Raw genomic sequence first — 15605 nt, forward strand, 5'->3', positions numbered from 1 at the left:
GGTGGTGAAACTTTTGCAGCAACTTTCAGCTTTTCTGACTTTCCTACCACCGTGACTTCTTGGTTGTTACATCAAACAGTTTTCACCCACACATGAAATGCACCAATTTTAAGCCACATTGCACTGAACTTGAATTGGCGCACACAAAATAAAAAACTGCAACATTGATTTTGATTAGTTACTTTCAGAAGTATATTTATTAAATCCGATGCAATGATTTGGCAAAAATTGCATATTGTGACGTAGAGGCTCGGTGCAATGAAGGAACAATTTAACTTTGCAAATAAACAAAGTTGCTTATGACACTATTATCTGTCCACACTGAGAAAAAAAAAAAAGTCATTAAACTTTTTAAAAGTCGGCTTTCCTGAGATATTGGTTTCAAAAACCACTTTGCTTAATGGGGAGTCAGAGAACTTCTGAATCTCCACATCTGATCAGTTCATCTTTAAGTAAATACACATACCAAATTGAAAGAAACTTTACGGAAAATGCTGAAATATGGCATAACTGCCACCAGCTCTTATTGGCACAAAGGCATACAATAAACGGAAAACCTTAATATGTCCAAAATGATTTCCAAAGGTGTGTCCTAATGTGCATCTTTAACTGTCCTTTGTACATACGTGTCCCTCAAGGGTGCCTCGTCCAGCCTGGTGGTCAAATTTGCAGACACCGATAAGGAGAGGACCCTGCGCAGGATGCACCAGATGGCGGGCCAGCTCGGCATCTTCAGTCCCATGACCATCCAGTTTGGGGCCTATGGCGCCTACTCTCATGCTGTAAGTCTCAGCCCGGCGGGGGAGGAGACGGTGAGCTTAAAAAAATAACATATAAAAAACTGTTGTGATTTGATATTTGAACTCACTTTTTCTCCCACTAGGAATGCGGCGCTCCCAGCGAACAGCTCCTTGAGTGATTCACACTATTGAATGGCTGTTTAGAATCTAAAATTACAGAAGCTGAAGCTAAATAAATGTCTGAAACTGCTTTTTCCAATTGTGTCTTTTCATCCCCTCATTTGTCCAGGGGAGCGGCTTCTCATGTGTCCTCGGCACGTCACAGTTTTAACTTGCAGCATCCACTTCATAGTTCTATTCCCACATTTCTGGCTTGGCCTGTGAATTTAAACTGTCGAAAGATGTCTTCCTTTTTTTAACATTTCCTCTACACATATTACCAATATTTCCTTTTTACTCCTGTCGAGGTACACGCCATTACCAAGAACCCGCACCCTTTCACCCCCTTCCTCCTTCCTCTGTCAGCCCACCACACACCCATTTCATCTTCACACATGAAAGTCACAGCCTGAGTTAGGAGTCTGTGAGATTTTACACTCACACAGTAGCTAACAACTTCACCCTGACAGGTGAGAATCGCCCACTCGCGCACAATCTCTCATCTAACTGGAGCTGCTGTGGTCCCCCTTTTTCCTCTCTCCTGCATATACATATAGCCACAGTGCATATGGATATACATAGACGCCAGCTTCCTAACCCCTGCCACACGGCTTTTATCTTGTGTCAGTATAATGAGCACAGGGCCACAGCGGTCTTACAGTTGCCGGCAAGTGAAGCTGCAGGGCAACACGAAGCACTCTGTTCGAGAACAAGGCATGGGCCAAGCAAACAGAGATGTGAGAGTAAACATGCTCTGATCCTGCGGCGATTTCACCCTCCTTTTCTTTTTTGTCCTTCCCGCCATCCCTCTCGCCATCCACCTCTCTCCCCACTGCTCTTTAATCCTACAGCAGATGATGCAACAGCAAGCAGCCCTGATGGCGGCGACACAAGGGTCCTACCTGAACCCTATGGCGGCCATCGCCGCTGCGCAAATGCAGCAAATGGCAGCTTTCAATGTCAACGGTCTGGTGGCTACTCCCATGACACCGTCCTCAGGTACGCCGGCACACACGATCAACCGGTAGCGCCTCCACTACGGGGAGGCATGTGCAGACACACTCTCATGCGGGGACTTCTCACCATCTCTCACTGCTGCCCTGGAACATTTTCATCATTAACAAGAATTATAGAAGCAGTGGTAATGTATTCATTCAAGGCCTCCCTGCCTTTGCCCTTGTTACATTTTTTAAGATGTAGACTCCATTTTCTGGGTTGAAGCAGACACTGAATTAAGAGGAAGTGAAGCTTTGTCTTGAGTGAGGCATGATGGGAGAAGATGTGCAGCATGCCTTTACACTCATTGCCAGCCACATGCTGGTCTTTCTCCCTCCTCGTCTTCCTCCTCCTCCTCCTCATCCCCCTCTTCATCCTTCTCCTCCTCCTCTCGCACATTATCTCTCCGTGTGTCTGTCACTCTCTCCCTCTGTGTCTCGGTGACAGTGTGTGTTTTCTGGGAACACAGCCAATCCGATGACTTTGGATGCAGAGTCCTTGGCTTATACAATATAAGAGCAAAGATTTGTGCGAGATAATCCTAGACCCCGGTCTGAACTATCTTTTTGGCCCTTGTCATGAGGAGCTTTGATGGTTCGACACTAAGTAGGCAGACCGCCTGAAGGCAGGGTCATTGCAAATGTATTAAATAAAGTGACTTGATGCTGTACCTGGCATTTGTAATCCACAAGGCCTACATATTCCAGGTAATGCCTATCAAACATAATCCTACATGACTTAAATGCCCTTCACCTGGATAAGAAAAATAATAAAAATCCATCAGCACAAAAGGGCACTGACAAGGTGACAGGCCAGGAATATCAGCACAAGGAGGAAAGGTGCTTCCAAGGGAAGACTCTGGTCCCTATCGACATCCAATACAGGGGAAAAAATGGGTACTATATAATCACCATTAGAATCCAAAATCACATTTGTGTTGCATAATAGTAACTATTTACACTTGTTTTGATGAAGTTATGCACATAAAATAAGGTTAACCTTGGTTGGTTCCAGTGAATAACTTATCACTGGGTAAGGTTTTATAGAGTATTGCGATAAGGAGTTAAGTTCACAACTCGATACGAAGAATAACAATCTTGAACATAAGAAAAAAAAAAACATTTTTATTTACCACATGAACATATGTGGAGCAATTTGAAAGACAGAAAAAACACAATCAGCAGATAGTTTCTTCATAAAATGACTGATTTAGCATCGTGCGCAGGCATATTGATCTTATGTGGCTCATACTAGTCCAACAGTGATACCAAATTGTAGAAGAATTCACCAGCATGCTGTTTATTGAAAGCTGTCGGTGGCGGTTGCCAGTGACATAGCCTCTGGGGTTTGGCATGATAGATAGCAGTGCTTTCTGGAGAGCTCAAACCAATTGCAAGTCTAAGAATTTTGTTGCAATTGTGCAATATAAAAATTACTTATTCAAAAGAGCTAAACTGCTCCTTTTGCTCATTCTGCTTTTTAGAAACAAGATTAGCATTCTGTTATTGACCTGCCTTGTGCAGACTTGTCATCTTAAACATATCTGTAGTATATCACTTTGAATTGTGGCTCTCCATGTAACATGATTACCAGCCAGGACACATTATACACTGTAATGAGATCCAGTATAATTCTGCCTTTTCAAAGGTAACTGTTCAGCTTAAGTTGAATGATGTGTTTTTTAATCGTATTTGCTTGTGTTGTTGAGCAGAATTGCGACATATTGACAGGTGTTTCTAACAATTTGGTATTTTGCTGGTAAAGATAAGAAATTGTCTCAACCTTCACGTGAATACAAACACTCAACTATCATAGATTTAATAAGGCATTTATATAACTTTGCAAAAGACAAAACACCAAGATGATTAGATGATATGAACTATATTTCTTCTTTAGAAACATTTTAACTATAGGGTGGGATTTTTTAATAGATTGATTGGCTGAGTATAACAACAGGCTCAACTTACTGCAATCTAGGACAATTTCGTACCTTGTAAGGTACCTAAAGTGATAAAAAATACATGTTTAAACCAGGACACAAAACCAAATATTCATAAAGTTAGAATACAACCTTTATTATTTTGCATTTCTGCAGTGGCTGAGTGCTTTTCCTTTTGCATCGCCTTCAATCAGTTTGTTGATTTTAGCAACTATACCTTCACTTCAGGTTGAATAGGTGCCAATTTGCACTAAGCTTCAGTGCACCTCGATGATGGGTCAAACACTACATATTTGTGACCATTAGGGACCTGTTATCCAGCAGCAGAGGGGAGAACATGCACATTTCAGGACCCAAAAAAAAGCACTCCTCTTGTACCTCTAATTTCGAGTATGTGGTATGTGAAGCCTGCATCCAGCAGTGACTGCAATGACTATCTATTTGCAGGCACCAGCACACCCCCAGGCATCTCTGCCACAGCCGTGCCCAGCATAGCCACCCCTATTGGGGTCAACGGATTCAGTGCCCTCCCGCCTCAAAGCAATGGGCAGCCCACATCCGAGCCTATCTACACCAATGGTATTCATCCTTACCCAGGTGAGACAATCCAGGTTTGCATAAAGGAAACATGAGATGTTTTTGTACTTCTACTGCCTTGAGACTGTGGCTTTGACCCCGACGGCCATTTCTGAATGTTTGATTATTCTGGCATTGTACTCAGTGTGAATAAAAACACCACCGCCTTGCCACAACACAAGTTGAACATGCCAGTGGTGACAAATAGAATCATATCAGATAAGAGTCTTTTTAACTTCACACCCCCTGTGACATCTTTTTCTGAATTGAACTGGAGCGTTTGAGGCTTGAGGGTCAATCAACAGCGTCTTTGGCAGATTTCTGAGAAGTCAGGCCCAGTATCATGATGAATCCATCAGTTCATCCATCAGTCAATTATGGTTAATTTGATGTGTCTCGGCCCGTCCTCAGCTTCTTAATGCTGTCTGGGACTGATTCCTGAAGAATTGACAGACACTCACTCCACATTTCTGCATTATGCAAAGGCAGCTGCAATTGTAATGAACTACAAAGTGGTTTGTTTGGCATCTTGTTAATATTTGATGCAAACATCTGCGGCGAACAGGCATTTTGAAGAACTGAAAGAAATGACAACCCAAATTTCTCCCACTCCCTGTGTGATCTTGCCCCCCGATGCTTCTCTCCTGCTAAGCCAATTTTCTGCCTTACTCTTTAACATTCTGTCTATATCCAGCTTCATCTCCACGTCTGTCTTCACCGTTGTCCACCAAATCTCATCCCCGTTCGTTTCCCTTCCTCCCCTTTCGTCTCTCTGCAGCACAGAGTCCAACGGTGACTGACCCTCTCCAACAGGCTTACGCTGGCGTCCAACACTACGCAGGTGATCTGCCTCTCCTACCTCCACTACTCTCTCACTTCCTCCATCTGTCCCTTTGCCCCCCCTCCCCCCTCCCCCCTCTCCCTTTCCGTTTGTCACATCAGTAGACACTGTGACAGGTAGAGATAGCCAGATGACCGGCCAATTTCCTCTTGGATTAGGCTACTTTACATTAGGATTGCAAAAGGATTTTCAGTTGACTTAATAATAAACCCACACAAGAAAAAAAAAAAATCTTAATTCCAAAAGTACACTGAGAGCTGAGGATTTGAACCTGCCATAGCCTCCGACAAGAGATATGACACAGACCTCTCACAACCACTGCTTTGTGCCTGACATCAGCTCTCATTAACACAATGTTAGCCTCCCTCTATTTCTTTGTGTGTCTACTTAGTTGAACTGCACTCCACTCCCCTTTTGCCATTCTCTTTGTGTAGTGATCCACAAGCCGAACGAGCCCGGGCTCCCAGTCATAATGCAATTTATTTATGCAATGTCGAGAGGACGCAAATGAACAATGGAATAATGATTTGAGTTTTGTTGTGTCAAATATGAAAATGGAGATGTGAAAAATTCCACTCTGGTTCTCCCTTTGCAACAGCAGCCTACCCTGCCGCCTATGCGCCAATCAGCCAAGCGTTCCCCCAGCAACCAACCATCATTCCCCAGCAACAGAGGGAAGGTAAGAGCGAGCAAGCGCGCCCACCCAAGATAAAAGGTGATAATTGCCATGTTCCATTCTAATGTAGCTGCGCTGCTTTGAATTAGCGAGGGAGGGAAAAAGCTGGCTGGGGAAAATGTGAGAAAAAGGCTCCCCATTTAAAGAGAAGAACATTAGCAGTGAGATGGAAAGTTACTCTGTCATTATTCAAAAACTGCACTAATTCAAACTCGCTGCGTTGGACTGCTTAATCAGTCCATTACAATGTGTTTAAGTGGTTATAAATATTCATCAGATTAATTAGCTGCATGCATAATCATTTATTACCATTCCTAGTGTAGTGTTCATTCTTATGCCACAGCATCAGATGTAATAAAGCATAGGATATACTGTGATGGTAAATCATTCTTCTTGATGCCATTCGTCAGTCTCAATGATTCATCCATATGATTGTATGAGACAGCGTAGAGTGGCATGAATATTCAATGTATGGGCTTGAAATTGAGCGTTTTCAACATTGCCCTGAGGAAAAGTTAGTTTATGCTTGAATTTTGCCAGTGGTGTGAGAGCACACCAGGGTCGACGTGCAAAACTATTTAAATGAAGATAGATTCACTCACACTCACACACACACACACACACACACACGCGCGCGCTTAAACACACATGTCAGCAGCTTATTCACTTTACATTCTGGCACAGTTTCATACAAGAGTCTTGGTCCTTAAGGAAGCTGCATCTCTCAGTGATACATTAGAACATTTTAATCAATAACAAGAATCGCAGAACTTGTGGTAATGCACACACACACACACACACACACACACACACACACACACACACACACACACACACACACACACACACACACACACACACACACACACACACACACACACACACACACACACACACACACACACACACACACACACACACACACACACACACACACACTCAGAGCTATTCTTGGTTGAGCCAGTGGCTTGTCTGAGTTCTGGCCTCCTCTGGGTTTTGGCTGCTGTCCCAGCCTGTCTCAGTCCACTGCTACTGTCTGCAGCCCTGCCATTTAACAAGAGACATCTAAACCTGAACACACAGTCACAGTCAAGCCTCGGCTTCAGCCTCCCAGTGAAAGTTAACCATTTCCACAACGCATCCTATCAGGCTGCGTCTGCATGTTCATGTGTCAACCAAGAAAATCCTTCCAAGTCCCAAACTATAATTTTTAACCACCGTACGCGTTGAAGAAAATGTGCCCTTCTTACTTTGGCAGAGCATCTTAGACAGCGCGGTGTTTCATTTTAATGGTGTATTGCAGCAAATTCTCGAGCAGCAAATGTGATTATGCGTTGCATCACAAAAGTAATACAGTGCTGCTGCTCGAGCCAACAACTGTGAAGGAAAAGTGCCTCACACATTAATTGTTATCCTGAAGTTATTTCCCACATCTATATTTGGTCCCGTTGCTCAGGTCAAACCTTAACGTAATTTGTTTACAATAATAAAATTCACTCCGAGACTTCAATTGGGATAAACGCATCACCACTAAGGGTAATTGAATGGGCAGAAACAGTTCAAGGTGAAAAGCTTGTTGCATGATTGAAGTCTGCGTGTTTGTGTTTGTTTGAAGTGGTAACAAATAAACAGGCAGATGAGATTTAGCCTTGCTGTCCTCGTTTGCCAGATTTTGCGAAGGCCGTGATTCGTTTTGAGACGTAACCTTGAAACAAGCCAAGAGATAAGTAAGAAAACCCTGCATAAAACTGCCCGAAAACTAACGAGAGAATGTTTGCATAAACTCTCATGTACTTTTTTTACTCCACGAGAATATAAAGAAGCATTAGCTCTGTGAACAACTACGAAAAAACACATTACAATTAATTAGTATTGACAGACATTCTGGAAATAGATGACCTTGCAAATCCTACATGAATGATCAAATAGCTTATACTCTCATACCAAAACAAATATTTGTGGCAACTGGCAGCTCATATGCAGCAAAACACTCCAGGTAACGGCTTCCGTGCAGTGTCCTTGGTAGCCATTCCCACAGAAGACACAAATGTTCATTTTCGTTGCACGCTTCATTCATCTTCATCAAAACATGACACCTGCTTTAACTACAAAGCATCCCCAGCTGCCAATAATTTGGCGGGAGAGTGTGGATTGGTATGCCAGTAGCAGCGAACTCAGCCTCCAGCTGGTAGACTCAGACCTACTTGTAGTCTTCAACCACTGCAACATTTTTGCAAAGTAACATGACTTGAGGCAAATTAACTCCCTCTGCAGTCGCACAAGGTTTTATACAGATTTATAACATGTGGAACAGCACAACCGAACCTTCAAACTGATTTTGATATTTTAGAATTGAAAACTGAACCCTGATTGGAATCAGTCTGCTTTGAATAAGAGCTGCACCGATTAGTCAAGATACTCTTGTGCATTCAAATGTGTTGTAATAATGAATAAAATTACACATGTGTGATTATTTCCAATGTGATTGTATTATGGAATTTAAGTGTCATGTTGGTACGACAAAAAGAAAATCAGAAAAAAAGATTCTGTGCTTGGTAAAACTTAGGTTGATTGTAAAATGATGTACTTTTCTTTTAAAGGTTAACATTCATAAGGTGATAAAGTAAAAATACGTTGAAATGCCAGAGATATGACAAATCTCACACTCACTCGCCGATCCAGTTAAAAAGGACGTATCTCTTGACACAGTTGGTCGCACTGATTTTATTAAGTGTCGATCACCCGGAAATAATAAATAAAGAGTTACGTGTTAATTGTGAGAGCAAATGTGGGGCCGGCCACGAAAAAAACCACGTCTTATATACACACATACACACATATATATCTTTAAACACCAGCTGTACAAACTCCACCAACCGAACTCGTCCTGTTCAAAGGAGAAATTCACTCGAACGTTGGACACCGAAACCTAAAGAGACTGAACTAATATTCAACATTTAGCTTTTGCTAAAAAGGGTGTGTGTGTGGGTGTGTGTGTGTGTGTGTGTGTGTGTGTGTGTGTGTGTGTGTGTGTGTGTGTGTGTGTGTGTGTGTGTGTGTGTGTGTGTGTGTGTGTGTGTGTGTGTGTGTGTGTGTGTGTGTCTATCCGATGTAGCTCGCTGAGGCATAACAGCACTACAGCCAGCCACCACTGCAGTGCTTCTTATCAGCTTTCTCACCAGACCCAGTCTCATCTCGTCATGCTATCACCCTGAGCAATGAGACAGGAGAGAAAGCTGGCCAGGCAGCCAGCTGCAAGCTTACTGTCCCCGAGTCCATCACATCTCTCTCTCCCTCTCTCTGCCGCTTTCTTCCCGTGTGTCCATGATTCGCTCTCTTGCTCTGTTTCTGCCTCTCTTCAGTTCATTCTTGCCTTTATCCTGATTGGCCTGTACAACATGTGGCAGCTGGGTGGATGAGTGTGGAGGGATGGAGAGAGATTGGAAGACAGTCCTACTGTCACACAGTAATTGGGGCAAAAACTTGGCTGATGTCTTAATATGCGCTCTGCCACCTCTCTCCGTTTCTTTGTGCCTCACTTTCACCATATAACCATCTCATTCTCTCAATCAGCTCCATTTGTTGCCTCTGTCTTTATCTCACTTTATGCACTCTTACTTTCCTGACTTCTTTTTTTATTGATGGTCCTTGTACTTTCTCTGACGTAATTGACAGCTGTGTATATCATGAAGTTCCTTCGCTGTGACCATTTTTTTTTGTGGGGAGTTGAGAGGCTTTAGACAAAAGAATGCAACAACTGAGTAAATGTGATCATACAGCACTTGAAAAGGGGGATTAGGCTCTGTGTACCCTACAAATGTTGCACTAACATTCGTGCCAACAGTAACATAGTGGTTGTTTACACAGTTCCTGTATTGCAAGATTCTTGCCATGATTGCATCTCTCTCTCTCTCTCTCTCTCTGTCTTTCTCTCTCTCTCTCTCTCGCTCTCTCTCTCTCTCTCTCTCAGCAGGCATCTCCTGTTTATGTTAACCGTCCTGTTGTCTTCCTCTCACCACCAGGGCCAGAGGGTTGCAACCTGTTTATTTATCACCTGCCCCAGGAGTTCGGAGACGCTGAGCTCATGCAAATGTTCCTACCTTTTGGCAACGTCATCTCCGCCAAGGTCTTTGTGGACCGAGCAACCAATCAGAGCAAATGTTTTGGTAAGTAAAACACAGACAGTGTGGAGGAAACACATCATCGGCAGGGTACCTCTGTCTCACAATGGCGTGTGTGTATGTCTGTGCGTATACACACACACACACACATATATATATATATATGCATTTATAATGAAATGGCAAAAGTCACAAGGTGGCTGTTTGGTAATCCTCCCATGCCCCTTGTTTCCTCTGCGCAATTAGTGTTTGCTTTAGCGTATACTCCCAGTGTCTGTCCTAATCAAGCTGCAATTAACATTTTAAAAGTGGCGTTACATGCCACTGCACAGGAGGGGGGTGCGAGGAGGGAGATCGAATAGCGATGCTCCCTTGGTTCGTCACGCAGCTGCAGGAAGAAGGTGGGACTCTAATGGAAAGGACAGAGAGGGAGGCAGGTGGGTGATACGAGAGGGCCGATGCTGTAATCACCAGAAATAACAAAGATCGACCTCGCCATGAATCTGTCATCCAGCTACTGACCCAAGCAACTTCCCACAATTGCCTTTCTATTTTTTTTTCTTTTTTTTTTTTATCACACACATATTCATCACCTTCTCTATCGCAACGCTCCCAAGACAATTAGTATCCATCTCTACTTCTCTGCGGTTCCCAGCCTCCACTACCCGAGAGAAAACTATTTTTTCCCAGACCCCCTGCAATCCTCCCGCCGGGCAACCCAGCAGCATCCCGTCACTCCTCCCTCTCTCCTCCTCTTCCTCCTCCCCCTCCTCTTCTCTCACCTCCCACACAGCAAACCAGTTCATCAGGGTGGAGGCGGTGCAGGTGGAATCCATGGGCTTAAAGAGATAATAATAGACTGGTGTGGGCCTCGCTGTTGATTCAGTTGGACAGCAGCACCCAGGAGACAGGCAGCGGGAGAGAAAGAGAGAGAGAGAGAGAGAGAGAGAGAGAGAGAGAGAGCACAGGCAAAAGAGACAGAGAAAGACTCGCAGCATTGGCTTTCTTTCACTTTCTCTTCGACATAGCATGTCTATGAGGCTCCCACTTCTTCCCCTCTCCCCTCATCTGTCGATCTCAGGCTTCTCTTTCTCTCTACCTCTGTGTGTTCTCCTCTAAACATATGCCTCGCGCTATCACCATTCGTCAGTCAACAAGGGGAAGGACAAAAGGGCGGTGACCTCATCAGTCTCACTGGCTTTTTTGCACAGCTTGTAATTAAGATCTTATTAGGGGAAGAAAAAGTAATTCAACCCATGATTTTTTTAGTTGTTGTTTTTATTCAATTTTTATTTATTATTTTTCCATATAAGCAAACCCAGTCCTCTCTTTGTTGGACATTGATAAATTATGATGAAAATACTTGAAATTAAAGGGAATTGGTTAATAGATAACAGAGATTTTAGAGCAGTTCATCCTCAAAATGTGGCAGTTTAGCCTGATGAGGATAATAGTTTAGTGAGCAAATAATAAAAAGAAATAAAAATATGTATGTTTGGATGAAGTGTCAACTGGCCTTGCTGATGCTGATGTATAGAGGAGGTGGTTTGCTTTTCACTCATCTCAGTAACAGTGACCTGAAGAGAAACGGCCGATGGACGTATTGAAAGATTAAAAGTGAAATTTCATGTACAATTTGAAGACACCGTCCTATTAGTACAGCACCCTGCCCAAATATATCCACCCTTATTTCTATAAAATTCCCTTATCGTCCAAAAACGGCAAGCATTGTCCTCCGCTGTATTGTTGCATCTGATTATCCGCAGAGGTTTAAATATGTTGTTAATATTAATAATAATCCGAAACAAGCAGATACTTTAAGTTCCTTTTCATGGGAGAAGGTTACGAGCAACTTTCAGCAGAAATATCCATGTGGCCTCGTTTCTCAGTGGCACAGGTGAGCCGCACGCCTGGAGTTTGTGAAGAGATAATTAAAAGACATCGCTCTTTGAGGTGGAGTGTTTACAGAGAAGTTGGGAAATCTGAATATGATAAAAAGGTCACTGGAGAAGCACTCCAAGTGTATTCGGATGAAAAATGTAATTCTGGAGTAGGATTTGGAAAGGACTCTTGAGGGATGTATCACTGTCATTTCAGACAGATGCCTATTATGTGAGGTGCGTGTGATGAAGAAAACAGCACCTCAAACACAATTATTTTATGATGAAGAGAAATAGAACGGAACAGAATTGACTTCCAAGATGAAGCCAGTTTTTATGACTTTTAACGTATAATAAAAAACAATCTCTGAAGCAAAAAATCTTTACTTCCCGAAGATATTGAGTGATGAACATTCCTCTATATCCAGAGCACACTGTATTGACTTTTAAAAGTGATCAAAGCTCACCTTGTTAAGTGGAATTAGCGATTTGGCTCAAAAAATAAATACGAGGTCCTAAGAGAACAATATGACGCGGCTCGAATTGGAACGCCTCTGCTCTGCTCAAAATTATTTGAGGCACCATTAATGTGACAACAAAAGTGTATACGCAAAACTTTCTTCACTTTTGGAGTGTGCGTTTACGTGACACCGGTGTGCAAATCCAGTGCACGGGTGAAGTTTTTATACCGGCTCCCAAGGTGGAACGTTTCTTTCACAGTTGCAATTCCCACCTGGGCCACGAAGCGCCGTTACGGCGCACGTGCATCTTACCCTCATGATAAATATTTCCTTCTAATCATGCGCATATAAACAAAACATGGCGGCCCCCATTGTGGTATGAGTCAGGGTCCAGATTCTTGTTTTATCCATATCGGTAGTTTAATAGTTAAGACCCTGATAGCATCTGATTCGCCATCAGTCCACATCAATGTTGGGTTCTCACGATTTTGTTCACATTCATAGCGTATTGTTCTCTGCACACGTGTCTCTGTGGTTTCAATACAAAAACAAGCCAGAGTGCCCCCCCCCCCCCCCCCCCCCCCCCCCCATGGCCCAACATACTAACTGCATCATTGTCAGTGTTTCTGCTGCTGCAGTGTAAATGCAGCACTTTTTTTTTTACGGATTAGGTGTTGTCATGTAAAACGTTGTTGTGTAAACGGAGCCTCAATAATGGAGTACGCTGTAGTGAACAACTTAATGGTAATTGGTGTCAGCTGAAGGAGTTTATAACAGAAACTATCTGCAAGACTTTAAAAAAGCATGTCAGAGAAACCATACTGTATGTCACTAATGAATCCCAACAAAAGTCCATCAAAGGGCACCCAGGCCCAAATTTGTTGTGTGGTCCCGCCACAGAAAGTACGGTAAAAATGTAGGGACCGCAGCTTTTCTCTCTCTGGCAGTGGTCAGCCCTCATATACTTGGATTTGAGAATAAATAGATTTATTTCCTAGATTTTGCTCAGTCAGCTCCTGAAGTAGCTTTAATCGCTGTGAGAGGGAGAAGGATTGTAACCTGCCCCGCGAATTGCTCCCTGTAAACGGTGTACTGTATCCAGCTCCACGATATTTGATGGTATATTTGCTCTCCAAGTGGAGTGAAAACATCAGTGCGGCTGTAATCTCTGCTGCACAGCCAGGTCCTCCACATGCATTCCACCCACTGTCACCAAATAATGTTAGCAACTTTGTGTGTGCTTTTATTAAAAATGCATAACATTACAACGCGCGCAACATTCTGCTGATATGGATGGTTGCGGTGAGAGCCATACCTCAAACACTAGTAGCGTTTGGGGTATTGAGTTGCGTAGCACCGCACGCTCAGTGCTACATCAAAGATATGAAATGTCAGCCAGTTACTTTGTGTCCGGAAAACAGCCGAAATGAAACACATTCAAGCCCTGCTTCTCAATTATTCCATCGCGCACAGACTCAAGCGCTCAAGAGTTTGCGGTGCACTCTTTGTCCTCTTCCTCGCGGTGCTCTGACCCCCAGGAATCCTATCACCACCTTTTGGCATGTGGATGTAAATGTGAGGTATGGAGATTCATTAAAGTTGCGGATAGGGCGAGCGTGGGCGCGCTGGCAGGATGGGGAGGGAGAGAGGAGGGGGGTGGGGTGGGGGGGATCACTACCCACTGACAGGCCCTTCCCAGCTCAGTTTGTTTAAAGGGTTTGTAAAAGCAGCAGCCTTATCTCACCCACACTGACAAAAGCCTGCCCTCTCCCCCCAAATTAAATTGGACCCATAGCAGTGTGATCAAATCAGCTGGCAGGCGGAAAATTCGGGCCGTCAATCACACAGGTGTCTGATAAGAGCCGGCGAGGAGTCCCGGTGTGGAAGGCTGTGGGCTCATTCCGCCTCGACACCCAGGTGATAACTCAGAGCAGCAGGCGCCTCTGTCCTACACACCCTGCTCCGAGCGGCTCGTCACGACCCGCGTGCCCTTTGCTCTTTACTCCAATACACGCTTAGCCACACGCTAAAATACCCCCACTGCCACTCCTGTGTGGCTCACACGCTCAGGTAACATTCACAGACGCTGCTTTGCTCTGAAAAAAAAAAAAAATCCACACCCGGTACGAGATTCCTTTTTTTCTGGCTAATCTTTGAAGACCTTTTCATGTTTTGTTTTGGGTTTTTTTTTTTGTTGTTGTGTTTTTGTTCTTTGTTCAAGTTAAATTCCCGGTTTCTAATGGCTCCTCTTCGTTTGATTTTTAATATCTGTGTTATTAGCCTTTGTGGTATTTTATGTAATCTTTTTAATTCAGTGATTTTCAATTAATCTGCTGGAAAGGGAAAACAAAGACCTATTGTTGTGTCATTGTTGGGAGTTAAAAGGGGTATTTTTCCTCTCTTCTCTCATCTCGCTTGTCGATCCCCCCCCCCCCGTCATTCCCCTTCCCCTTCCTGACTTCCCGTTTCTCTCTCCCCTTTCTTCTACATTTTTTAATTATAATTTTCTCTTCCATTTCCCCCTCTTTTTTTTTCGTGCCACCCATCTCCCTCCCTATCCTTTTCTCTTCTCTCAGGCTTCGTGAGTTTTGATAACCCGTCCAGTGCTCAAGCCGCAATCCAGGCCATGAACGGCTTTCAGATAGGCATGAAGAGGCTGAAGGTGCAGCTAAAGCGGCCAAAGGATGCCAACCGACCTTACTGACTCGTCTGCTGTCCTTACCCAGGTACAGTTACACCCATGCTGTAATAAACAACCCTGCCTGTCCACGTCACTTGCTACATGTGAGCTCACTGCCTCCAGTCTCACGATGAAAAAAAAAATACTTTTAAAATTCAAGATAAGCGGAATCTATTAAAAAAATGTGTAATGAAAAAACACTTTGAAAAAAATGGTTATAATCAAGTATTACCACTCGAGTGTTTAATGAAACATGAGTCATTTTACAGTTTTTAAATGCACTCCTACCTCACGCTTCTGTCTCATAAACAAGCAGCAGAGCGTTGGTTTGAGTAAAAGTGCAGAGGGCAAAGGGGAAAATATTTCACAATTATTCCGGTATTAGATCAGGAGAGCCGTTTGGATAAGCCGTGCTAAACCATATAACTCCTGATACATTTGATCCCCTTAACTTTTAAAACACACCACTGTTCATTTATTAAAATCAACCACAAATACCTTTTAAAATGTCACAATCAAACACTTGAGAGTTGATT

The 15605-nt window shown here is 43.4% G+C and overlaps 1 protein-coding gene across 9 annotated transcripts in view; it reads left to right on the forward strand.

Annotated features, from left to right (window-relative positions):
• The window catches only part of celf6 (CUGBP Elav-like family member 6), a gene marked incomplete at both ends in the record, with an annotated part of 154621 nt that extends 139528 nt beyond the window's left edge, over positions 1–15093 (forward strand). For 2 of the 9 annotated variants that reach the window (XM_080500725.1, XM_080500722.1), the window contains 7 exons: positions 639–782; positions 1751–1898; positions 4282–4431; positions 5189–5251; positions 5850–5930; positions 9950–10033; positions 14966–15093. In XM_080500725.1, the coding sequence (XP_080356851.1) occupies positions 639–782; positions 1751–1898; positions 4282–4431; positions 5189–5251; positions 5850–5930; positions 9950–10033; positions 14966–15093 (798 nt within the window). Of the gene's footprint in view, positions 1–638; positions 783–1750; positions 1899–4281; positions 4432–5188; positions 5252–5849; positions 5931–9949; positions 10094–14965 lie in introns of all 9 variants that reach the window. The other 7 variants (XM_080500724.1, XM_080500721.1, XM_080500718.1 and 4 more) reach the window with 5 other exon arrangements.
• Positions 15094–15605: the final 512 nt, after the last annotated feature.

The sequence above is a fragment of the Blennius ocellaris genome, assembly GCF_963422515.1.
Source record: "Blennius ocellaris genome assembly, chromosome: 1".
NCBI classification, from domain to species: Eukaryota; Metazoa; Chordata; class Actinopteri; order Blenniiformes; family Blenniidae; genus Blennius; species Blennius ocellaris.